General features: G+C 41.9%; 1 protein-coding gene across 3 annotated transcripts in view; it reads right to left on the bottom strand.

Moving 5' to 3' along the window:
* The window catches only part of LOC147010451 (protein mono-ADP-ribosyltransferase PARP8-like), a 31,475-nt gene extending 5,815 nt beyond the window's left edge, over positions 1-25,660 (bottom strand). Inside the window, exons 1-13 of one of the 3 annotated variants that reach the window (XM_085860140.1) lie at positions 25,617-25,660; positions 24,655-24,747; positions 24,292-24,384; positions 20,667-20,801; positions 19,725-19,790; positions 14,248-14,315; positions 13,981-14,029; positions 12,214-12,326; positions 9,200-9,272; positions 3,716-3,785; positions 3,241-3,281; positions 3,081-3,141; positions 2,897-2,981 (exon numbers count right to left, since the gene is read on the bottom strand). In XM_085860140.1, coding sequence (XP_085716266.1) covers positions 2,897-2,981; positions 3,081-3,141; positions 3,241-3,281; positions 3,716-3,785; positions 9,200-9,272; positions 12,214-12,326; positions 13,981-14,029; positions 14,248-14,315; positions 19,725-19,790; positions 20,667-20,801; positions 24,292-24,339 — 809 coding nt within the window. In that variant the 5' untranslated portion in view covers positions 24,340-24,384; positions 24,655-24,747; positions 25,617-25,660. Of the gene's footprint in view, positions 1-21; positions 2,982-3,080; positions 3,142-3,240; positions 3,282-3,715; positions 3,786-9,199; positions 9,273-12,213; positions 12,327-13,980; positions 14,030-14,247; positions 14,316-19,724; positions 19,791-20,666; positions 20,802-24,291; positions 24,385-24,654; positions 24,748-25,616 lie in introns of those variants that run through there. The other 2 variants (XM_085860137.1, XM_085860138.1) reach the window with 2 other exon arrangements.
* Positions 25,661-26,956: the final 1,296 nt, after the last annotated feature.

The raw sequence follows: 26,956 nt of genomic DNA, 5'->3' as shown, positions 1-26,956 counted from the left end.
GAGGGGGGGACGTGGGAGACAGGCAATGGGTTAATATAACAAATCACAAGTGAGGATTTTACTCTTTTTTTCCCCTTGGACTTTTGTTCAGGTATTTTAACCAATACTGGATTTATTGGAATGAAGGTTCTTTTTTGAGGACACAAATAATTGACACACAACAAAGTTACGTGTCTTGATAAAACAGGCATCACATTCGGCACATTCCAGCATTGGGGAATATCAAAACAATCACTTTCTGCTTTGTAGCTTCATCACTGATGGCTCCAGCATTAAGTTTGTAATTCGATGGTCAATAGGTGTGGTTGCGGTGAAAGCAGACTGTGGTGTGGAAGAGGTGAGGACAGGTCGTGGTTCGAGGGGGTTGTCAGCAGATTGCGTTTTGGAGGGAGTGCAGGCAGTGGTGTGGGAACAAGGTTTCAAAGACAAATATAATTTCCAAAAAGTCCCTACTGTTCACTTTCCCACTTCCATTTGATTTTATGTTGAGTTGGACAACATTGCAGCATGAATGGGAATTAGGTGGGAAGGTGAATGAGGTTCGATATTGCCTGAGATATTTTTGCCAACATATGGTTGTTTGTCAATATTCCATCCTTTTACATGATGGGCGTCAAGCAAGGAAGCAGCAAGTACAATTTTTTAACTCTCTGGGAGGAGCTGGCCGGGATTCGAATTGTGCACCACATACAGTGAGAATGGATTTATTTTATTTTTTTTGTACACAATGTTGAGGTTCATATGAGAGCGAACACACAATGTTGAGCAAGGGGGCATGAGACAAGAGGGGTGGGAGAGGGAAGGACAAAAAAGTGGGGAACAGAGACGTTAGGGGAACAGAGAACACATTTTACGCCTCTGAGCCATCCAGCCTGGATCTGTGGAAGGGAGAGGGATGGGGCGGGGAACACGGGGTATACAAGATGGACATTACAAGGATTTTCAGGAAGGAAACAGGGAATTTGAAGGAAGTGGGTTTGGGGTGGATTAATGGGGGTAGAAATGATCGAGGTTTTAGATGGGGGAAGTTAAGCATTGGCGGTGAACTGCTGTTTTGAAGGCCTGGAGGGAAGAATGGGATTGAAGAGAGTGTGGGAGTTTATTTTAAAGGTGGGAAAAAGAGGAATGAAAGAGTGAAGGTGAGCAGTGATTTGTGATTTTGGTAGTTTTAACAGAAAGGGGTTGTTGGTGGACCTTGAGCACCCTGCTCATATATATGGTGGGGACATTTAACAGACAGAGCGGGGCGGAAGGGGTGGGGGGGGAGACTGGAGAGGAGATGGTAGAAGACAGAAAGACCACCGACCTGCCTGCGGTGAGAGAGTGAGAGGCCCAAAGACTCAGCCTCATCGCAGGAGATAACAATGATCCTAAATGCCTTGGTTTCCACAGCGTAAAGCCGAGAAAGGTGAGAGGCAGGAACACCAGCCCAGAGGGGAGAGCAGTACTCCATCAGGCTGCCGACGAAAGCTTTGTATCTGGTCAGGAGCTCAGGTGAGCCGAAAAAGGACTTTGCATTCGGAGGATTCGCAGTCGGCGACTGGCTTTGGAGGCCAGGTTGGAAATGTGGCTTTCCCAGGAAAGATCATGGTGGATAGTGGGACCCAGAAGCTTGAATGAAAGGACTTCTTCCAGAGGATTGTTGAGAAAGTAGATGGAGGGGGGGTGGAGGAGGGGTTCTAACAGTCCTTTCGGAGAGACAGAGTGAGAGTGTGAGATTTGTCAGGATTGAAAGACAGTCTAACCATTAAGTGACTGAAGCTGCCACAATATTAAATAAGAAGTGGATGCATGGAAGGAGCAACATAAATTTGCTTTGTGAGAGAAGGGAATGAATATGCCCTTTTAAGGTCATAAAATATTCCTTCCCCTGAAAGAAAAAGCGATATAACATCTCAGAAGACTAGAACAGCACTTGGCAAAGTGTATACTTCCACCAGGCTGAACATTTTACATTTTGAATTGCACTGATCGGCCAGATCTGCATCCAGACCTGAAGCAACATATAATCAGCTTGTTCTTCTGACCCACCCAACTCATCCCCCAAGTTTTGTCTGAATCTGTACATGTAACAGAAGGCTGGCAGGATGGCCAAGAGGTAGGTATACTCGCCTCTGAGCCATCCAGCCTGGGTTGGAATCTCGGCCCAGTTGTAAACAGTCTCAAAGGGAGGGAGATATATCAATGTGTGTGCTGTCCCTTGAATGGACGTTAAACTGTGTGACCCATCTGCCAGCATTAGTTGGTGGGCGTTACCCACAGAGTTCTTCGTGAAGAGTAGGTGAGCTATCGCTTGCACCCTGAACAAATTATAAATTCTTGCCCTAACTTACATCACCAGTCCAGCCATTCTCGCAGAAATGATGCAACCAGCAGCCAGAGGCTGCATAAGAGATGAAGGAAAATGTGTTGCAGGGAGCAACAGTCATGGTGAAGGGTTAAACAAAGGCTGCAGGAATTCCACAAGCAAAATTAAATAAAAATTTTGTTCCAATCCCCCCTTTCCCAGCACTTCAAAAAACATCTCACCAACATGATTCCCCCAAAATGATTTATTCTCGGTCCATGCATGACCATTGATGGAATCAAGCTTGACTTCTTGAAGAAAATAACAAATCTATATCCACAAGTGGCTAACGAAGATCATACGCAGATGAGGCAAATATAACCACCATCATGTGAGCGAGATATGGATGATCACACTGAGGTCATGTGAAATTAACACGAGAGTGGCGTCCGTTGATGTTCCTTGGTGGCTGTCATTGATCTGAAGTCAAGTATATAGTAAATGCTTTAATGTAAAAAATATAATAAAATATCACTTTTGGGTGTCCTCAGCGAACTTGGGATCAGCTGTGTGTACCTTGGAATCACTTTTTCATGGATCAGTACTTACACAAATAGGAGACGGATGCAGATGTGGTTCGGATTTGAAACAACCCAGATGTTCTCATGTTTCTTCAGGGAATCTGACTTGATCACTGTTGGAGAGGGAATGCGTCAATGAATAATTCACACGAAGGTTTGTGTCAACATAAAAAACACAGATAAGGAATTTAAATGAGATAAAAGGACATTACCTTCACATAAAGCAATGCATTTGATAATGGGCTGCTCCATCAACAATTGATCGTTATTATGCTGGGGTGAAAGGAAAAAATAGCGGAAAGTTAGTTGCAAGATATCGGCTTACTTTGGAATTTAATATAAACTTTTCATTTGAAAATTCCTGAAGATTACCTTGGATGGTTTGGTCTTCGTGTTTTGTTGACACAGTATAACTGCACAAAGAAGAAACACAACATTTGAATATAAGAAGCACAAATGATGTAGCTTTGGAACAGAAATGTCAAATAAGAATATTGATGAATAGTAATAGATTTTTACTCGAATGATTAAAAAATACAACTTCATTTCTGCAGATGTTTAATTACAACAATTTTGACAAGTTTGAACTGTACCCTCTAAATATTATGTGCAGTTCATAAAAATTGAAATGCATTAAATCGTATGGCATGATAGACTAATATTATCTGAGTGAAACTGGCAAGGATCATTTAGAAGAAGAAAAATGTGAATGGCATGGAACTCTACTGAGAGTATAAGGAGTGGAGGGCAACAATGAGCATGCAAGGTTGGCATGAGTTTGTGATTGATACATACGAGCGGATGGAGATATGCCATATCTAGATTTAATTTCAATACCATGACTCACAGGAGTAACCACAGGCGATGTGATAAACCGGGGATGTATATATGCCCGGTCCAAACACTGCTCCATTTTTCTAAACAAGAAAGAAAGACAACATCAATAACAATGAACAGAACAAGTTGCATCAATGGATTCTTACATTCATTGAGTGGGAAATTACAACCTTCATGAGGTCCACCTATTAAGTTTTCTCACACACAAACTAATGTCCTCAAATAGCAGAGTGGCAAGACCACAAAAGGCCCTTTTCAGGGCCGAACTACTTGGGAATTAGATGCAAGCCTACGTGTTATCAGATGATTATAATCGAAGGTATGTCATGTGTGAAGTTACACTACTCCTCCAAAACCTTTAAATACAGTAGTATCATGTCTCTGCAATACAATAAACTCATACTAAAGATGGGTTATATGCCACCCACAAACTTATTCATGGCCACAACTTCATTGCGGCTGTCCACTACCCTAAGCATGGCATTGCTTCCAACATCAAGCAAAGCCTCATGGAAAAATGGATGAAATCAACAGGAAGTTGTATGCTAACTGCCATGGGAAAGGAGGAGAAGCAGATGTTTCGGGAATTCACCCTTTTTTTTACCCCTCAGCCCGAATTGGGCTGAAAAAGGGGTATTGTCATCACAGGCATTGTCCGGCAGGCGTCCGGGCGTCTGTCAACTTTTGGTTTCCGTCGATTTCGAGGAGAACGCCTTGTACGATTAAATCCATTGTTGCAGGATATGTTGGGGTTGAGTAGAGGAAGGTTCCTTTTGAAAATGGGCACGCTGCGATTTTCAATGTGGCCTCCATGGCAGCCATCTTGAAATTGGTTTCCGTCGATTTTGAGGAGAACGCCTTGTCCGATTAAATCCATTTTTGCAGGTATGTTGGGGTTAAGTAGAGGAAGGTTCCTTTTGAAATTGGCGCGCTGCGATTTTCACTAGCCGCCATGGTAGCCATCTTGAAGTCTGATTGATTTTCGATATGACGTCCAACGTGCTCTAACTGACTGCATCATCGTGATATCACTGCTTCCTTTTACAATGCATGGGCTGAGGGGTTACGCCCGCTTTGCGGAGCTATTTTTATACCTGCACACGAGTGGGTAAGATAGGGAAACTGCATGGAAGAACCGACACAATGTGGAGAGCATTCTCCACAAGATAATATGGAAGCCAAGATTGATCACCTCAATTTCTTTTTAGTATGCATTGTCGAGGCTCATATGAGAGCCAACACAATGCACAGCAAGCGGGGCATGAGCCAAGAGGGGCGGGAGAGGGAAGGACAAAACAGTGGGGAACAGAGACATGAGGAGATCTGTGTAGGGGAGAGGGTGGGCCGAGGAACACGGGGTACACAAGATGGATGTTACAGGGACTTTCAGAAAGATAAGCAGTTAATTTGAAAGAGGTGGGTTGGGGGTGGATTAATTTAAGACAAGAAACAGAGTATGTTGTTGGGAGGGATGGATTGAGGTGGGGGGGGGCGTGTTGGGAAAAGTGGGGAAAATAGGAATTGATGGTAATAGGGAGAGAATACAAATAAAGTGATCTTACACATTGACGGGAAGGTCGGGTGGACCTCAAGGAGCCCGATAAGACAAGGTTGACGAAAACTCGCAAAATAGCACGATTTTTGAAACAAAACTGAACTAGGAACACACAGTAAACATGTACGTGAGAAAATAAACAGTTAAAACGTGACGTACAACGACCGGAGAGTTAACTTTGAGAAAGTCGGCAGAGAGCCCTGAGAGAACCAGCCGTCGCTTCCAACCCAAAACCAGAAGTCGAAGAAATGAACAATTACACTCACATTTAAGTCTTCTCCAAAATCTATTGTTTGAAATCATCAGTTTGGCTACTGCCCTGAGAAGTTTCCTCTCCACAATGATGGATGCAATGAATATCAAACAGAAGCTCAGGCCCATCTCTTTGGACATTTGTCTGCCAGTGTAGAAGTGAACTTTGCAGTACAAGCTATCTTCCATGGAATTCAGCATTTCTTCCTTGACCTATTGGGTTTACTGCATGAAGGGAAGCAGAAGATTGCCTTGTATGGAATTTGGTTCTGTACCCGACCTCTGCAGGCCGCAAGGCAATGTACAGGGATAAGCCACGTTCTTGGTATAAAAACAATGACCTTTCTGCTTTCCTGGAAAATTCACTGTGCACCATTTTATAAACCACTCCATGTACAGGTATGTTCCTCATACTCCAAACTGGCTGTGGTGTTAATTTTGTATTCCGATCTCAACAAAATAAGGAGATATTCACAAACAAGAACACGCCATTCAGCACATTAAAAGTTCCACACTCTCACTGTCATTCCATATGGATTGAATGGTGAATCATTGAATCTATTCAATGGCTACCCTCTGAGTGAGACAGTTTGTGGAGCTCCATAGCCTGATGGAGCCATCACCCATCTTGGTCTGAAGGATGGTCACAGTCTTTGGATTCTCCACAAAGCCTTGTCCTCTTTGAACCATTGCATCTCACGAGTGCGCAAAACGTACGATGGAAATCCAAATATAATATTTCTCCCCAGTCCTGGCTGGTGAAGCTGACTCTCCCTTTTCCCTTCAACAGAGGCAGTCAAATCAAAATCTCTCAAATCATTGACGTTGTTGCGGAATCATTTTGCCTTTGATTTTGTAACATATAAACATGCTTCAGCTCTGCCTTATCGGGGGATTCGGTACCGGGTGAGCCGGAAGAAGGACGAGTGGGTCAGACAATGGTGGTTTAAAGAAAGAGAATTGACTTGGAATCCGAATGTCTTTTCTTCCACATTAAAACATTTTTCAACAAAAGGTAGAGTCTCAAGGTCTGCTTCTCACTCAGTGTAGGCAGATTGGAGGTTTTACAGTCCGATCTCATCTCTGTTCCAGTGTTTTCCAGTTTATGAAACCTCATAGAATTGATTATATTACCAAGAGTCGTCGCTTAACTCTCAGGATGCGTTCACACAAAGTCGAGAGTTATGCAAAAAAGTGTGAATCAGAAACGTTTTTCCCATTGGCATCATGTTAAAAACTGAGGATGCATTCCTGGGCACCAATTTTTGGTCATACGAAGTCTAAAGTGAATAATATCCTAAAAACGTAAGAACTACATAAATTCAGACAGAACATAAATATATCGATGAATAAGTTAATAGTAATGACAGTGACTAAATAAGTAAAAGGAGAACATCGATAAATGTTTATTTTAATAAACTCGTACACCCAATCCATACGGGAGTGGCAGGAAGGGTCATGGTATTATCCTCTCTGGGGCATGTACATTACTGTAGATCAAGGGTTAGGCCTCAAGAACATCAGGGATGTTCAGTTACCAAGTTTCTTCGAGAGCACTCAGCAAGTGGCTTAAGCATTCAATCAAGCACTCCATTTGAAACAGCTGATAAAGAATGGTTGGCTTGGCAAGTGCTAGCTAGCTGCATGGTAACTGAACGCACCCCAGGTTTCCTCCCTTTCAGTTGAGAGTTAAACATCAGTAGTGACCGTTTCAAAAGGTAATCATATGTGTTTGTGGTTTATAATATTTTGGGGTGCCCCACTAAATGGCTCCATCATCAATTTATAAATGTTAACACGGCTTATGACTGAATGTAAATGTACTAGTGGACTGTACTCAGCAAAAATAGAATTGTGTGTAATGCATGTCGATGCCTGAGAGGTTTGGGTGACGATTGGAGAGATTACTGAGACAGTGAGGCAGAGCTTGCTGCATCTTGTCTGATATCTGGCTGGTTTCATACATGGCTGACAAGGTTCCTTTTCTTGTTGACGGAGTTGATGGGGTTTCCTGATGTTTAAAGTAGGGAAGAAGAGTGGTCTGGACAGCTTTCTTCTTTGTCTTCTGGAATAATGTGGCTCCTTATAGCAATGCCACTCATTATGAAGGGTGTGGCAAAATATATTCTCAATGAAAGTAAGAAAATCACTCAAACAGACCGTGTGTGACTGGAACTGAACCTGAAACCAGCAAATTTTCGAGGAACTGAACCTGGTACGGTATTTGCCAAATAACAACCCATGCATTTCATTCACCATCGGCATGAGTGAGACCGCCCTGGGGGCAAGCACAAAAGAGAGAGAGAGAGAGAGAGAGAGAGAGAGAGAGAGAGAGAGAGAGAGAGAGAGAGAGAGAGAGAGAGAGAGAGAGAGAGAGAGAGAGAGAGAAAAGAGAGAGAGAGAAAAGAGAGAGAGAGGACGAGAGGACAGAGAGAGAGAGGACAGAGAGAGAGAGGACAGAGAGAGAGAGGACAGAGGGAGAGGACAGAGGGAGAGGACAGAGGGAGAGGACAGAGAGAGATGACAGAGGGAGAGGACACAGAGAGAGAGGACACAGAGAGAGAGGACACAGAGAGAGAGGACACAGAGAGAGAGGACACAGAGGGAGAGGACACAGAGGGAGAGGACACAGAGGGAGAGGACACAGAGGGAGAGGACACAGAGGGAGAGGACACAGAGGGAGACAGAGGGAGAGACAGAGGGAGAGACAGAGGGAGAGAGAGGGAGAGAGAGGGAGAGAGAGGAAGAGAGAGGGAGAGAGAGAGAGAGAGAGAGAGAGAGAGAGAGAGAGAGAGAGAGAGAGAGAGAGAGAGAGAGAGAGAGAGAGAGAGAGAGAGAGAGAGAGAGAGAGAGAACAAAATCCTGAACTGGAGCATAGGATTCTGGATCATGATCATGAAAGAAATGTCATCAAAAAACAAAAACAAAACCAAGACATGACAACATTGCCCACGAAAGCAGTCATTGTACCTTCTTGCCCGTAACAGTATGCAGCATAAGCATCAGCAGGTGCCGATTCTGTTGTCTGGTCCTTGAACCACAAAATCAAAAGTTTTTTTTCCATCTCAGCTATCACTCCACTAATTTTCTTGGTAATTACCTTCGACCCCATCGGTGCTTTCATGTGTTCAGGAATTCACGCCTTATGCTCGAGTATCGTCCCGATCGTTTAGAAAAAGGATAGCAAACGTCGATTTGTGAAGGAGTTTCCCATCTCAGACAGTTTTGTAATGTCTAATTTAATTTCCAACTTAAGCGTCTTCAGTTTATTCGATGCACGAGTATCACATGCTCGTATTCATGGTGTCTTACGCGTCTCTGACATTGCGAGGGTCACAAAATCGTGAGCAGGGACGTTACAGGCTCATTTCATTTCTGGGGAGAAGTTAAAACAATTTTGCCCCAAGGAAAAAGCGTTAACACGAAAAAGACCACGCATTCACCGAAAACTGATGCGAGTTCTTAAAAAGCATTAATGTGAAAAAGTGTTGGTCGGATGGGGGAATAAAGAGGACTTCCTGTACTGGGGAAAACCCTGTGGATGATTTGCACCAATCTCAAACAGCACATCTTTAACATGGATGTCAAAGCTCACAGAACAGCCATTGTAGTTACATCCATAAGCAAACACAGAAGTTGGCCGTACACAAGAATATTGCAAACTCCAAGAATCATGACGTATTTTACCTGATATTTGGTGTAAGAATAGACAAAGAGGCCTTGACGGATAATGGAATGCCAATTCTCAATTTTTGATCCACTGGAGGGCAGAAACAGTTTACATCAGAAATAAAATACAGCAGTAACGAAGCAAATAAACTGTACAGTGTACATATATCACTGCACGTCGGGAACACACTGCATTTTGATGAATGAGAGAAGTATTTAATATCTCAAAAAAAAAATTTAAAACTTTCAAATTTGATTAACAGCAATGGAACAACAAAGGTAACTGGAAGTATAAGGGGTGTTCAGAAAGTTTCTTGCCTGACCTATTTCAGGTCATCTTTTGACCCAAAAGACACTTGTGATTTGATGTTTTACTTTTAAACAGGCTTTCTTTCTGTTTGCAGGTATACAAACTTAACAATGTGAGTTTGTCATGTGGAGCAAGATGTGAGGCAAAGGAACCAGCTCAGAGGAGAGAACAGTACTCCATCAAGCTGCGGATGAAGACCCTGTCAGTGGACAGGAGTTCAGGTGTGCCAACGAGGTACTATGTATGATGGAGGATGCCCCATTTGGAGCCCAACTTAAAATGAGGTTCACCCAAGAATAGGATTAGGCCCAGAACACTGCCTTGGGGAACTTCAGCCATGAGAGTGAGAGGAGATGAAAGGATTCCATTGGGAGCCACACGTTGGCTGCAAGAGCAGAGGAAGTTAGTAAGCCATGTGTAGAGGCATGCCATCAGCAAAGAGTTTGGACAGCAAGATGGGATTCCAGATTGTATCAAAAGCTCGAGATATGTCCAGAGAGACGACTTTGATCTCATGTCTGGCAATGAGGTTCTCCATCAATTGTTGGAAGAGTAGAAGCAGCATGTCCAAGTACAGTAACCTGGTCTGAATCTAATAAGGTGATCCACAATGAGGCTGTTTGAGAAAAGGAAGGACTTCATGTCAACTGCAATGATGGATTCCATTATGTTGACTTCCAAGCAGATGGAAGATGACTTCAGGCAAAAGATAGCCTGAAGAGAACAGAAACAGAATGTGCAGGAGTAGCAAAGCAGGTTTTTCGTTCACGTGAGTTGATGCTGTCTGGTTAAGTTGCAGAATCAGAGTCGAGGGTTGCCAGGAACATCTCCACCTTCTTCGGTGCAAAAGACACAAGTCCAGAAGCAGTTGTGTGTGACGGGGTAGAGTGGGTACAGAGTGCGAGGGGTTGGGGACAAGATTTAGAAGCAAACACAGAATTGAGACATTTGGCTCTTCCCATGAGTAGAGTGGGCTGTAGTGCCATTTGAAGTGAGGGAAGGGATGAAGGAGGCACACTGGAAGACAGACTTAACAAAAGTGCCTCCAGATGTTAGAGTAGGGAGAAAAGTTTGAAAGTTCAATCTTGTGTCATTGTGTCAAAGTGGACAGATGTCATTTTCTGGCTCTCGTGAAAGTGAACACATTTGTTGTGGGCTTTGTGGAATGATTCATTGTGCCACAAGATTCACAGGATTCAGTGTACCAGGAGGGGGAAGAAGTGTATTATTAATGAAAACATGATGGGATGGATCTGCTCATCAGAGAGAGGGTGGGTTTCTGTGGAAGAATCCATTGGCAGTCAATATCAGAGACCATCCCTGAAGAGAGATGGCTGCTTGCAGTCCCTGCCAGTTTGCATGAGTGAACTGCCAGACTCGCCAGCATTGAGGCAGCTCTCTGAGAACATCTCGAGAGATGTTGACTCTCACAAGTATATGATCAGATGAACCAATTGGAGCAAAGGAAGAGCAGGAGATACTTGTGGGGAACTTTGTCATCACTAAGTCCAGAAGGGAGAGTTTATCATTGGGGGAATCCGAGTTGGAAAGTTCACAGATTGAGTCAGTCCCATGGAGTCACATAAGTCTTTTGATGAAGTGCCATGGCTGGTGAGAGAGGGTGACCAACACCCAGCCAAGTTGCATTGTGACGATGAAAATCTCCACATATAAGGAAGAGCGAGTTGGGATGAATGATGAAAAGTTGGTCTAAATCTGAGAGATTTAGACCAACTGAGAGAAATGTCGATGAAGTTGTCACTGTTTGGAGGACAGTACAACACACAGCCAAATGAGAGGTGGGAGTGAAGGGAGTAAGATTGTAGTGAAGAAGAAGAAGAAGAACATGTGGTATGTTGGTGATGGAGAAGTTTGGACAGTGAAACATTTCAAAATGTTTATAAATGCTTCTCAAGGAAGAAGCGTTTACAATTTCACATTCAATGAAGATTCAGTTTGGAGATATTGAGAAAAGGGAGATATAAAGATTGCACAGTAAATACTGCAGGCAGAGAGAAATTCAACTTAATGAGCAGATTTGTGAATTGGTATGAATCCACAATATTTTGACGAATGAGAGAAGATTAACAGCCTGGCACACATTCGAGAAATTGGGAATCAGAACTGAATCAGTGCATTCCATTCTCACTGCAAAAGGTGCAAGCAAGATGGATGCTCAGAACGTTGAACGATCAGAAAAGTTCCCACCTGACATTTCTTGGGAACTTGTCAAGTGCTTCAAGTAAACTCAGTCACATTTTATGAGCAGATTTGTTAATTAATTCATCATATCAATTCTGAAACCAAACAACACTGCATGAAGTGGAATCACACACAATGTCCATCTCCCTGGAAGTTCAACAGGACATCAGCTTCGAAAGTTCATGGCTACAGTTTTGTGGGGCAGTGAAGGTGTGTTCAATCATATCAATGGTGAGTACTGTGGTGAGGATGCAAAGGGTTGAGGCCTCTCCCAACCAAACTTCTCACATTACTCTGGGTCATGGGATGTTGGCCATTGATCTGAAAACCTGTGCATCTCGACCCCTGAATCACCATGTATTAAACTCATTGGGAACAATTTTATAAAATAAACAAACAATTGAAAGCTCTTGATGTTGTTTTCTATGTCAGGCATCAAACATTCCATACACAACTCGCATAAGCAGGTAAATCTGATACATAATGCAATCAAAAATACAAATCAACTCTTCATACTTACTGGAAGGCAAAGGAACTCCCATACTTCCTTCTTGCTGAACGAAATTCAGCCTCTTTTTCACTTGGAGCGGTGAGGAACAAAAACTGATGATGTGTGCACATGAAAGGAAGTTGCTGTGGAAATATTGACAGATAGAGATGTTCAGAGAGAGAGAGAGAGAGAGAACAAACAAACAGAGAGAGAGAGAGAGAGAGAGAGAGAGAGAGAGATAGAGACAGCGACATAGGTAGTGTGTAAATATTAATGTGCAAAGTCTTTCCTCATCAATCATTTGACAAAAAGTATAAATTACAAGATAAGAATATGATTATCAAATCTGCACAGGACTACCATCATTCGTCCATTCCTTATAACAATTATAATCATTCATTCAATGGAAATGGCTAACATAGTTATAAACCGAACGTATCAATAACAGCAATCCGTAAGAGAGTGATATGATCGATTTTCCGACAACCCAGATCATAAGTTGGGCTCCACTCATCACAGAGATTTCGATCCCATCAGCCCAGAATCTCTCCAAACGCTGGATCAACAACAATCTCGGCAGTGGGTCTGCATCTGTAGATCCATGACCTCAGCAGTGTCAGGCAGTCAACCAATCCATCAATTCAACCTCGCCATTCAAACTTACTGCTTGCTTGTAACACATAGCATAACCTATACATGCTCACCTATTTCTTAATTCACCCAGAATAAGACTGAAGTATTTGGAATACAGTGTCAGAAACTTGAAGCAAATGTAGAGGGAGGTATATTATGTATCACCAGCAACAAATATAATCGAAAGCTTTCAATTTGACTGCCCATGTGACAAACTTGAAGGGAAATCATCATGAGTACAAAGTGAGAATTGAATGTGGATGTGTAGAAAATAATGAAAATAGAAAAAAGAACAAAAAAAAAATGGGGACGGGAAAAAGGGAATGATATAATCCAGTCTATGCAGCTCTTTTTCACCACTGACTCTCTCACTCACGGACTCACTGACATACATGTTAAATACCTTCTAGGTGGGGAAGAAAGCTGAAATTTTGCATCCCGATGCAACTCAAATCCAATATCCCAGGGGAAAAGAATCACAAAACAGTCGGAACATTTCCGCAAATGAAAATAATAACGAATACAAGTCAGCCGGTGCAGCCTCGGTCTGCTTACTGCAGGTCTCGTGACCAAGGACAATGGAGCTTACCCTGGAATTGGTTGCTCGGCAATGCTAACATGTGCCTCTTCCACCTCCTGATGACTTTTGCCGTATTTACACTAAAATTTACTGAAACTGTAAACCTTTAAATAAAGGGCTCATTCCAATCACTAATTCTTGATTTACTTGAGTTATTTAGCTACTTACAGAATGTAACTACAATTCACTTATGTCAATATTTAAAAAGCTCTCTCACAATCCACATCATCAAATATATAAAGCATATATTTATGATGTCCTCGCAAAGGTTCCGGGCATTGCGCGGTGCTGTTCAAATCTCATTCGCATTTTGAAGAAATCTATTTTTTCCCCCATTTTTGTTGGGACCTTAATCACTTCCTTACCCCCACTAAGGAATGGGGTTAGAGATGATTTGATATTACCTTTCATGTGGTTACCAAAGCTTAGGCATTATGGAGCGATTTATAACTGGTCAACAAATGTTTGGCCAATTCAAAATTAAAAAAATTATTCCATTACTGTACTTAAAGTATACAATTCAGGGCAGAAATTGCACCATAAACACACAGGGTGCTGAGAGCATGTTGCAGATAGGGACTCACCTGATTGATGGGAAGCTTCATAATTGGGATTTCGACACTTTCGATTACCCTGCAGGGGAAATACGAAGGAATATATATTGAATGCCTCATTTTACCTGCAACAGAAATTACCACTAAGTGCATCACAGCTGGTAAATGCAATTGCATATAATTGTTGAAAAGAAGATCGTCGAAACATATGCACTTCTCAAAATTAACACAAACTGAAAAAATAATGACAATTGAAGGTAATAATGGATGCATTATAAATTGAGATCAAAATCTTACCATTTCAACAGAGGGAATGCCAAAGGATGCTTTTTCTTCAAATGCTTTTTTACTTCCATGGAGGACCACTAAAAACAAATTCAACAAACAAGAAGATATTTTTGTTAGCCTTGCAATCATGTGAGTGGCAGACTCTGTGACATCCAGAGTACAATTGTTCTTCCGTAATTAGCGATTTATTTGAGTGTGGTTAGGCTTCAAATCACTTTGTTAAACCCCAGTCGACAGCAGAGAAAAACACATTCTAGTTGGTAATAAGGATCCTAGCCATTGAGATGAAGAAAGTAGACAGGAGTACAAGGAGTTGCGGTGCAAGGCTAAGAGAGAGGTGGCGAAGACTAAGGAAAAGGCATATGGCGAGATGTATGAGAAGTTGGATACAAAGGAAGCGGAAAAGGATTTGTACGGATTGGCCAGACAAAGGGACCGAGCTGGGAAGGATGTGCTGCAGGTGAGGGTGATAAAGAATGCAGATAGAAATGTGCTGACAAGCAAGGAGAGTCTGTTGAGAAGGTGGATGGAGTACTTTGAGAGCTAATGAATGAAGAAAATGAGAGAGAGAGAAGGTTGGAAGAGATGGAGATGGTGAATCAGGAAGTGCGGTGGATTAGTAAGGATGAAGTGAGGACAGCGATGAAGAGGATGAAGAGTGGAAAGGTGGTTGTTCCAGATGATATACCAGTGGAGGCATGGAAATGTTTAGGAGAGACGGCAGTGGAGTTTTTAACCAGATTGTTTAACAAAATCTTGGAAAGTGAGAGGATACCTGAAGAGTGGAGATTAAGTGTACTGGTTCCGATTTTTAAGAATAAGGGTGATGTGCAGAGCTGTGGTAATTGCAGAGGTATAAAGTTGATAAGCCACACCATGAAGTTCTGGGAAAGAGTCGTGGAAGTTAGGTTGAGAGGAGAGGTGATGATTTGTGAGCAGCAATATGGTTTATGTCAGGAAAGAGCACTGCAGATGTGATGTTTGCTTTGAGAGTGTTGAATGGAGAAGTATAGGGAAGGTCAGAAGGAGTTGCATTGTGTGTTTGTGGATTTAAAGAAAGCTTAGGACAGGGTGCCAAGAGAGGAGTTGTGGTATTGTATGAGGAAGTTGGAAGTGGTGGAGAAGTATGTGAGGGTGATGCAGGATATGTATGAGGAGAGTGCGACAGCGGTGAGGTGTGCGGTAGGAATGATGGATCGGTTTAAGGTCGAGGTGGGATTGCATCAAGGATCGGCTCTGAACCCTTTCCTGTTTGCAATGGTGATGGACAGGTTGACAGACGAGATCAGACAGGGGTCTCCATGGCTTATGATGTTCACGGATGACTGTGATCTGTAGTGAGAGTAGGGAGCAGGCTGAGGCGACCCTCGAGAGGTGGAGGTATGCACTGGAGATAAGAGGAATGAAAGTCAGTTGGAATAAGACTGAGTACAAGTGCGTAAATGGGAGGGAGGGTGGTGGAATGGTGCTGTTGCAAGGAGTTGAGGTGGTGAAGGTGGATGGATTTAAATACTTGGGATCAACTGTCCAAAGTAACGGAGAGTGTGGTAGAGAAGTGAAGAAGAGAGGGCACACAGGAAGGAGTGGGTGGAGAAGAGTTTCAGGAGTGATTTGTGATAGAAGGGTATCTGCAAGAGTGAAAGGGAAAGTATACAAGATGGTAGTGAGACCAGGTATGTTTTATGGTTTGGAGGTGGTGGCGCTGACAAAAAGACAGGACACGGAGCTGGAGGTGGAAGAGTTAAAGATGCTGCGATTCTCTTTGGGATTGACAGCATTATAAATTATTACATTAGAGGGACAGCGCAGGTGGGACAGTTTGGAGACAAAGTGAGAAGTGAGATTGAGATGGTTTGGACATGTGCACAGGAGGGATACGGGATATATTGGGAGAAGGATGCTGAGGATGGAGGCACCAGGTAGGAGGAGAAGAGGAATGCCAAAGATGAGGTTTAAGGAATGTGGTGAGGGTGGACATGCGGGTGGTTGGTGTGACAATGGAAGATGTAGAGGACAGAGCGAAATGAAGACGGATGATCCGCTGTGGCAACCCCTAATTGGAGCAGTCAAAAGAAGAAGAAGATGAAGAAGCAGAAGAAGAAAGAGAAGAAGAAGAAGAAGAAGAAGAAGAAGAAGAAGAAGAAGAAGAAGAAGAAGTAGTAATATGGATCCTCGAAAAAGCATCATAAAACAACTCCAGTGGAATTTTGAATCATGTCTACCAAGATGTTTCAAAGCGCCGCTTGTTGGAAGCCGGGGTGCAGCATTCTCAAGAATAGGCTTCATCTTCACGAAGTTGAGAATGTAGTGGAGTAACTCGTTATTTCTTAATAGACATGAAAATGGATGTAATCATACATGTCTCGGTAAACACATGACCATGAATGGCCAATCAGCAGAAGATACGAATAATGCTTCTTCTTCTCGCTGCACATACGTACAAGAATATACAAGAAACTTTGGTGCAGGAAAAAGTGATTACACGACACTACTAGAAGATACCAGCATGCATGCACACACGGTACCTCCAAGACCTGTCAATATGGCCATACCGCTCTGTTTCCAATGCATCGAGACACGAAATTATACATTTTTGTTTTGAGCCTGTGTTTTTGTTTTGGGCCTGTGTTCTTGTTTTGGGCCTGTGTTCCTAATTTGCACCTGTGTTCTTGTTTTGGGCCTGTGTTCCTAATTTGCACCTGTGTTCTTGTTTTGAGACTGTGTTTTTGTTTTGAGACTGTGTTCTTGTTTTGGGCCTGTGTTCTTGATTTGGGCCTGTGTTCTTGATTTGGCCCTGTGTTCTTGTTTTGGGCCTGTGTTTTGGTTTTGGGCTTGTATTCTTGTTTTGGGCCTGTGTTTTTGTTTAGGGCCTGTGTTTTTGTTTCGGGCCTGTGTTCTTGTTTTGGGCCTGTGTTCTTGTTTTGGGCCTGTGTTCTTGTTTTGGGCCTGTGTTCTTGTTTTGGGCCTGTGTTCTTGTTTTGGGCCTGTGTTCTTGTTTTGGGCCTGTGTTCTTGTATTGGGCCTGTGTTCTTGTTTTGGGCCTGTGTTCTTGTTTTGGGCCTGTGTTCTTGTTTTGTGCCTGTGTTCTTGTTTTGTGCCTGTGTTCTTGTTTTGAGCCTGTGTTCTTGTGTTGGGCCTGTGTTCTGGTTTTGAGCCTGTGTTTCTGTTTTGGTCCAGTGTTTCTGTTTTGGGCCTGTTTTTTGGGGGCCTGTGTTTTGGGGGGGGGCTGTGTTCTTGTTTTGGGCCTGTGTTCTTGTTTTGGGCCTGTGTTCTTGTTTTGAGCCTGTGTTCTTGTTTTGAGCCTGTGTTCTTGTTTTGGGCCTGTGTTCTTGTTTTGGGCCTGCGTTTTTGTTTTGGGCCTGCGTTTTTGTTTTGAGCCTGTGTTCTTGTTTTGGGCCTGTGTTCTTGTTTTGGGCCTGTGTTCTTGTTTTGGGCCTGTGTTCTTGTTTTGGGGCTGTGTTCTTGTTTTGTGCCTGTGTTCTTGTTTTGTGCCTGTGTTCTTGTTTTGAGCCTGTGTTCTTGTGTTGGGCCTGTGTTCTGGTTTTGAGCCTGTGTTTCTGTTTTGGTCCTGTGTTTCTGTTTTGGGCCTGTTTTTTGGGGGCCTGTGTTTTGGGGGGGGGGCTGTGTTCTTGTTTTGGGCCTGTGTTTTGGGGGGTGGCTGTGTTCTTGTTTCGGGCCTGTGTTCTTGTTTTGGGCCTGTGTTCTTGTTTTGAGCCTGTGTTCTTGTTTTGAGCCTGTGTTCTTGTTTTGGGCCTGCGTTTTTGTTTTGGGCCTGCGTTTTTGTTTTGGGCCTGTGTTCTTGTTTTGAGCCTGTGTTCTTGTTTTGGGCCTGTGTTCTTGTTTTGGGCCTGTGTTCTTGTTTTGGGCCTGTGTTCTTGTTTTGAGCCTGTGTTCTTGTTTTGGGCCTGTGTTCTTGTTTTGAGCCTGTGTTCTTGTTTTGGGCCTGTGTTCTTGTTTTGGGCCTGTGTTCTTGTTTTGGGCCTGTGTTCTTGTTTTGGGCCTGTGTTCTTGCTTTGAGCCTGTGTTCTTGCTTTGAGCCTATGTTCTTCTTTTGAGCCTGTGTTTCTGTTTTGGTCCTGTGCTTTTGTTTTGGGCCTGTTTTTTGGGGGGGCCTGTGTTTTGGGGAGGGGCTGTGTTCTTGGTTCAGGCCTGTGTTCTTGTTTTGGGCCTGTGTTTTTGTTTTGGGCCTGTGTTCTTGTTTTGAGCCCATGTTTTTGTTTGGGGCTGTGTTTTTGTTTTGAGCCTGTGTTTTTTGGGGGGCGTGTGTTTTGAGGGGGGGCTGTGTGTTTTTAGGGGGCCTGTGTTCTTGTTTTGGGCCTGGGTTCTTGTTTTGAGCCCATGTATTTTTTTTGAGACTGTGTTTTTGTTTTGTTTTGGTGTCTTTTACTCTTAATTTCTTTATTTTCTTAATTTCATTATTTTGCTTTCTTTTTCGTTTCTCTCTTTCTTTGTTGAGGGAGAGGTGAAGCTTGGAAATTGTTTTTCTTAGGCTCACTTGGCTGCATCTGGATAGGTTTGAGGGTAGAGGAGAGGCAACCAAAACCCGAATCCGATCCAGATTCCTCCTGATGCCTACATTTTATCAATTCGGGTTCCTCCTGATGGTACCAATTCTGGATTTGGTCTGGTGTTTCACTATCTACTGTTTCTGTTGCGATTACTTCTCAAGGGACAATATCCCATTCTTAAACTACTCTCTGACTGAAAAATCCCTGCCTGATTACGATCTAAACTCTCCTCCTTTTTACTTTCAAGCTATGGCCGGGCTTGCAAAACATCGTGTTCGATCATCACATAGAGTTAACGGTTGACGTCATACACAGCAACCTATTTTTAGGATTCTCACTTTAATCCCATATGTCTGCACTCACACTTATTCAATCCCATATTTCTGTCAAGGATTCATATAGTGATGCAGTTTTCACTCTCTTGCTAAGTGGATTATGATTCTGATGTCCAGGCGATCCTGACATGTGCTACCGAAGCAGTGTCTTGTTCCGGGTTATATTGGGTGCTTCGTCATTGCCTTCACCGAGTTGTTTGTCCGTCCATGCTATATCCTTTTAAATGCTGAGTGTCAAGCAAGGAAATAGCAAGTACCATTTTAAAAGTGTTCAGTATGACTCAATCGGGGTTTAAACCTCCGAGCACCCACACTAAAACTGGACGATCTCACCGTTACACCACTGAGTTACATTTCACTGCATAACTGCAAAAATATATTCTTGCTTGGTTCTTCTCACAACAAAATGTGGTCCTCCAAACTGGGTGAGAGATTTTAGGAAGCAATTGTGTCCTTGATCTTTGTAGTTTTGAACCTCTAATTTCCATAGTATGCAATGTTATTTGCCATCGTTGTCTGCTCCTTTGATGCTGCATCTTTTCTGCTGGTTCTGTTGTGTATTATGGATTAAATGAAAATAAACATTTTGAAAAACTTAAAGCAAGCTTGAGTAATTCAAGCAAAACTTTTCAAAATCACCTACTTTTGCCATCTTCATCGGTGATGGAATTCTCCGGAGAGTTTTTATGAACTTTTTATAAGTTTTACGCTGCAAACAAAACAGAATTCAGTGTCAGAATGTACACACGCATGTTTGATATATTAATGAATTGTATTCAACAATGATTGCATATTAGACTAATGATGATAATAATAAGTAAAACTGCCTCTTACAACTGTGAGCAGTTATGCCGGGTACCAAACGATGCCCGTTCTAGTAACGATGCCATCCCACACCACCCATTCCAATGAAGAGGCCATTCCATGCCATCCGTTCTGATGCCATCCGTTGACGATGCAATCCCACGCTGACCGTTCCAATGAAGATATCATCCAATGATGATGCAATCCCACACTGACCGTTCCACTGACGATGCCATCCTCTTATGTCATTTTTATCAAACTATATTTTCATGGCTAGTCAATCCCAAGGATTACCAATTATAACTGCGAGCAGTGATTTCTGTGATGGAGCTTCCGAAACCGACCATGGTATAAAGTATAGCCACGAGGTATAAAGTTTGATAAGGATGACATCATAGTTCACATGGTTTGGCACCCAAACGAGCTGTCTTGCAGGTCAATAGCCGTAAACCACTGTGCAGTGGCGGGTGAGCTAATAAGGGCAATTTGTACTTCTTGTGACTTTGCCCTTTGGGCCAATTATCAATTAGGCCTCTCCATTTCCTCATAATTAAGGTTTGTTGAAAATTTGATGACAAAAGCTCAAATAGTAAAAATGTTATGGCTTGGACACACACGCGCACACACACACACACACACACCTTAGGGCAGAAACGTGGACATACACACGCAGAGACACACATGCGGATAGACACTGAGACCTGGGATGTCTTTGAGACCTCTGTTACACCTTCTAAAACCCACATATGGAGAGAACAGCCAAGGACATACACACACTCACATTCCCGGGGTGAAATGCCAGAGCGTTGGGATTCTTTGGGTCAACAACCTTCGGATAGGGGATAACCACCGATCCATCAGTGCCTTTCGCATGATTATCTGCATTTAAAGTTGTTGCAAGCAGAAGATCGAGCACCTGCGAGAAACAGACAAAACATAATTATAAAAGATAGCATGGTCAGGAGGAAACAACCTCTTGTTTTTTGAGCTTGGCGACGACAAAGTCGAGATGAGCTGTTAAAGCTATAATGATGTCCTTCAGTCAGTCAATCTGTACTTCCTTCCTTGTTTCCGTCCATGGGTCCATTTACATTTTTTCGTATTTTTCCCGACAACTCCAAGGTGGCTCAACGGATCGTTTTGAAACTCGGCACGATGATTAATTATGCTGGAGTCCTTTTTTAAATTTCCATCCAGGTGGTGAGGTAATTCGCTAATTATTTCAAAATGTTATCAATGTTTTGTATGGCCGTAACATTATTGCAAGAATCTGCCATAACACAAGATGTTTTGTTGTTGTTTAATGTATACCTCTTAATTTAATTTGATCTTCATCATTATTAAATTTGCCCTCTTGATTAAATTTTAACCTCTTAATGTCATAAAAGAACTCTTGTTTTGAAGAACGGGAAAGACAGGGGGATGGAAGGACAGAGAGTTGGGGTGGGGTCGGAGGGTGGCAGAGAGGGTACAGTCCTTTTCTCATCACTTCTAGTCCTTTTGCCCTTTGAAGACCCTTTAAACCCTTTCGATCCATCAAAACAATTTCATACTCTATAGACCTTATAGACCAAAACAACTATTGGAATGCACCCTTTGGTCCTTTAAACTTCATAGAACCTTGAGACGATTATAATAATTAAGACCACTGAGACCCCTTAAAGGCTTTAAAACCTTAAACCTTTTAATACCCTTTTTAGACCCTCCAAACCCAAAAGACTGCTTACACCCATTGACCCTTTGAACCCCTTTAACCTTTTAAGAACCTTTAGACATTTACACACTTTAGATCTCTTAAGACCAATTTTAGATCTTATAGACAGACCCATTGGAGATTAGACAAATCGACTTGCACAAGCATATGATCAGATGAACCAATTGAAACAGAGACAGAGCAGAAGATATTTGCAGGAAAGTTAGTCATCACCATGTCCAGAAAGGAGGATTTGCCATTGGGAGAAATCTGGGTTGGAAAGTTTACAGATTGAATCAGTCCCATTTAGTCACGGAAGTCCTTTGCTGAAGTACCATGGGTGGTGAGAGAGGTACCATCACCCAGCCAAGTTACATGATGACAACTGAAATCACCACATACGAGGAAGAGAGAGTTGGGATGAGTGGTTAAATGTTTGCCCGTGTTGCCCGTAGTGGTTTCACATTTGTGTATTATCGGCTGCACGTTACGGGCCACACTTTGGGCCACCAGGGGCCACCAGTGGCCATCGTGGGCCATGCAATGAAGAACAGGGCTTTTGACCAATTTAGAACATATAAACCCTTTAGATCATTGAGATCATTTTACCCGAACTACCATTGAAATCTCTCTTTTACGTTGCATTGTCAATCGAACAATCTATAAGCATCAATTTGCTCAAAACTAAATCCACCTTCACTCAATGTATAGAAAATATAAAATGAAGAGTGTTCTTAAAATTGCCATCAAAACATGAACTCTTTGAGCAATTTATGAGTCAATCAACATTTCCAACAATACTGACATTTTGAAAAAGGTTGTTCTGGATGTGTTGGTGTGAGTAAAAGTCAAAATCAGGACTGGTTTGATGATAATAATTCGGAAATTCAAAAAGTGTTGGAAACGCATAATGCAGCACGTCAAATAACTTTATAACTTTTACTCATTCAACAAGAACAGCAACACGCAATTTTCACGTGACACACAAAAAATCTTCGCCGCTACACTCGTTCTGCAATCGTTCGCCGCGACACAAAGCAATTGAAATCCATCAACCAGTTTCATCTGCTGATTGGCATTGTCATCCAACAACCAGCTAAAATGCAGCTGATTCTGGTAATTTCCACTAATTTTTCGAAGCAACAAAAATGTTTTGGCCCAATTAAAAAAAATCAAGCTCTACTCTCCTCGCTGAAAATGGTAATGTTTCAACAGAAAAGTCTCCAATTTTGAATCACTGGTGTGAGCATTTCTCCAATCATTTCAAAGCAAATAATTTCTTGATTAGAGTTTTGGACTCGATCTCTCAACATACTGTTCTCGAAAGTCAAGCCACTGCACCATTCCCTGAAATGAATGACACAATCAAACAAATAAAAACACAAGAGCGAGCGGCCCAGATTGTACTCCAATGGAAATTTGGAAAATTGCCCACTTCTTCCTCACTGACTTTCTCTTTCGTCTTTTTTTTCTGCTTTTTTGCTTCATGAGTTTTTGCCAAGCGATTTCAAGAATGCAAATTTTTTTTCAATGTATTACGATTTTCAAAAAAGGTGACCGGTCAAATCAAAGCAACAATCGTATAATTAGTCCACTATTGGCTGCTGCAAAAGGTTTTCCAACATTATACAAAGTCGACTTGTTTCTTTCAGGGAAAGGTCTTAATAAGTCACAGAATGATTTTCCCAAATATCAATCGACTGTTGATGCATCTGAGTCAAATGCAGGAGAAACGTTGAGAGCAAAATCTTCCTTTCTTTGCTGTTTTTATTGATTTTACCAAGGCTTTTGAAAGTCTAAATCGATCTTTATTGTGGAAAATTTTGGGTTGATTTGGTTGTCCGGACAAGCTAATTTTGCTGATTCATTGTCTGCATGATAATATGAATGGTTACATCGGAATGAACAATGAGCTGTCAGTTCCTTTTGCTGTTGAGAAGGGTGTGGAGCAGGGCTGTGTGCCAGCACCAACATTGTTCACATTGTTCCTTGCTGCTAGTTTTGAACACTTCATTGTGAAGGATGTTCCAAGTAGTATTTGTATTCGTGTGTAATTTGATGGTGGATTTTTCAATCTGCGTCACTTCTCAGCTGACTCAAAAATATTCAAGAAATTTGTGAGTGAATTATTGTGTGCTGATGATTGTGCATTTGTCAGCAATTCAGCTTCTGACTTCCAGCGTACTCAATCTATTTTCAGCACCAATGACTGACTTTGGCTTCACAATCAATTTAACTAAAACAAAATTTTTTCACAAACCAATCTTTCCTCAAAATTTGGAAAATCCCCTGTCCTGTGCCATCGGTGGTGCTGCGTTGACTTTGCTGGCCAACTTTGTCTATCTTGGCAGCAATATTTCAAATTCCCTCAGCAATGGTCATGAAATTATTCTTATCTCAGCCACAGCCACACGCTTCAAAACCACTTCAAGAAACTAAATGTTTAACTTCTCATAACATCTGGTTCCCAACTTCTCCTTTGTGTTTCTTTAAAACATTGCTTAAGTATTAATTTTCCACAAATGATGTGCAGGATAAGGACATGAGGAGACATCAGTGGACATTTGAATGAACTGCATTGAGATTGGAACACAATGTACATATCATTCATTCGATTTGAATCTGTGCTCCCAGCATGCCATGCTAAACAGACCAAGCAATGTTTGTGTGTGAGTATGAGTTGCAGATCAGAAATGGAAGAAAATGTTCTTACTTCAGCACTGATTGACACCTCAATTTCTGCCTGAACATGACCTGGCATTCGTTGAGATGTTGAGTTGCAGGTATCTCTGATGAACACTATCGACTGTACAAATCGGAAAAGAAGAAGGGAAGGAACAAGATTTTTATTCTAAATGTGCCCCAAAAAATAAAAACAAACACCGTCTTTCTGGCCTTAGAACAACCATGAGCTTTCCAAATCTTTAATGAGTAGTGAGCACATTCTCATAATTTTGCAGTGGGACCCCAATCAGGGTTATGATACTCAGGTTTGTTTGATAAAGGAAGAGTGAGCGAAGTGAAATTGTGAAACAAAATGGAGTTGCCCGTTGTAAAAGTCATCCGATGTACTGACTTCCAGAATTTTCTCCTCGGAGATGTATGGAGAATCAAACAGCACGTGGAGCCCTCTCAGTGCTTCAACATTTCTTGTGACATGGTGTATTGCCTGCAAGTGTAGCACAATAGGGTTTGAAGTACAATGTGTTCATGACAAACCGAATGACAAATGGGTGCTTAAGCAAGTTACTGGTTGCTAAGATTCATCCTCATATTATAATTTCAGAAGTATTTGTGTATTTGTTTCACTTGAATACACTCCTGAGCCACTGCATGGAATAATATGAAAACTTGTGGTTGTACTCAGAGGGTGCACATGAAGGATTTAAATGATTTAAAAAATTATAGTCCTGGGGGTTCGGGGTGGGAGAGCACCCCAATTCTCTCTCTGTAAATTCTGGATAGCTTACTGCTGTCACCATGTAATGTTCACTACAAGAAATAAACGGAGAGATTACAGTGCGATTGAATTGTTCATTGCACATCCAACATGGCACCCGATCCAACATGACACCTACCTTTCAACTTCTGTGGTGTAATAGTTACAGCATCCACTGCGAGCCTGGTTTTTGGCCGGGGTTCAACCCGCTGACCTCAGAGCAGACGCTCTATAACCATTACATCATCAAGTCTGGTGATCAGGTCTGTCATTCACCTTGATGATCACTAAATATCTCAAACCTCGTACAATAAATTCACAAACTAATATGCTGTATTATTCCAGAAACACCTAAATGAATGTATTTATTCTGACTGGTGCACTCTACAAATACATAATGAGACAAAAAGGCAGACATGTCGTCATGTCACTTAGTACTGGACTTTCTGTCATTTCAAGACTAAACCAGTTTGGAAGAGAAGTGCAAATGCACCAAGATATGCAAAAACAAACAACCAGCTTATGTATGGAGATGAGTGGAAAGCTGTAATGATGAGTTCAAGCAATTGCACCTTCATGAACCAACGATGGAAGCTTACCTCCAAGAGGAGTCCCTGTTCTGATAGTTTGAAATATATAGACTCCTGAATAAGAAAAGGAAAAAAAACAACAACAATAAAAAGGTCAGTAAAGACAGGCAGATGTATATGTACTCGAACCCGTTATTTTCATTAAATCAATGAACAACAATATCAATATTTAATGAACGTCCAATTTAAGGATAATCGGATTGTACTTCGTGTAAAATAAACTGATTCACAGGTGGAGCTTGTTAATGATTAGAGTTGAAATCCAGGTGGACCTGCTTTGCAGAAATGTTTGCAAATCAAAGCAGAACTGTGAAAGAATTACTGATATCTCATGGATATTGGAACAAAACTTAATTGTTGATGTAATTTTTAAAAGACAGTTCCCCAAACATAATAATTTGTGTTGGTAGAGGATACAAAAAAAAAGAAAATACCTGAAATGCCTACGAGTGGTCTACAAGAGGGAACGTATCAAGTTGATAGCATCAGTTGCATGGTGAGACTTCAACCGTATAATCAAACCTAATGCAATCAAATCAAATCGCAAGCCCATGATGGGCCCAGGCCGACTTTTTGGTGTATTGTTTGTAGCTCAATTCTTTATTATTTTGAAATACCAAGAATAGGGAAACGACAAAGATTTAAACTTGAAGGGCACTCGGTAGAGTGCATACCCTGCCCTGTAATACCTGATCCACGAGAACATATCTGGCCCAATACATTTTTGAGACATCGTGCAATCTTTCATTTTTAGCCCAATCTCTCAATGGTGAAGAATCACTTAAAAAATTCTAGTAGTCCGATCCAGATCCGGGTCTTCACCAAAATCGAATCAATTTGTCATGGTCACACACCCAACTTGTCCACCAAGTTTCATCCGAATCTGTCCACAACGTTTTGAGATATCGTGTGAAATATCGGTTTAGCCGTATCTCTCAAAGGTAAAGAATCACTTTTAAAAAATGATCAGATCTGGATCTTCACCAAAATTGAATCATTTCTTCCTTGTCACACACCCAACATGTCCACCAAGTTTCATCCAAATTCATCCCCAATTTTTTGAGATATCGTGCAATATATCATTTTTGGCCCGATCTCTCAATGGTGAAGAATTACTTGAAAAATTCTCTAAGTCGGATCGGGATTCGGATCGTCACCAAATCTCATCAGTTCGTCCTTGTCACACACCGAAAAGAAAGGGGTGAAAACAACCTCCTCCACCATCAGTGGAGGAGGTAATTATGACCAACTTATTAAGCTTCATCATACTTCTCCTACATTGGACTTAGCATTGTGTAGAAATACAACGTAAAGTTGAAACTCAGCAGAGGATTGTCTAACATTTGACA

This window comes from Eptatretus burgeri, chromosome 16 (assembly GCF_056783735.1).
Source record: "Eptatretus burgeri isolate ZD-2024b chromosome 16, Ebu_testis_v1, whole genome shotgun sequence".
Lineage (NCBI taxonomy): Eukaryota > Metazoa > Chordata > Myxini > Myxiniformes > Myxinidae > Eptatretus > Eptatretus burgeri.
This window is presented reverse-complemented; position numbering and strand designations above follow the sequence as displayed.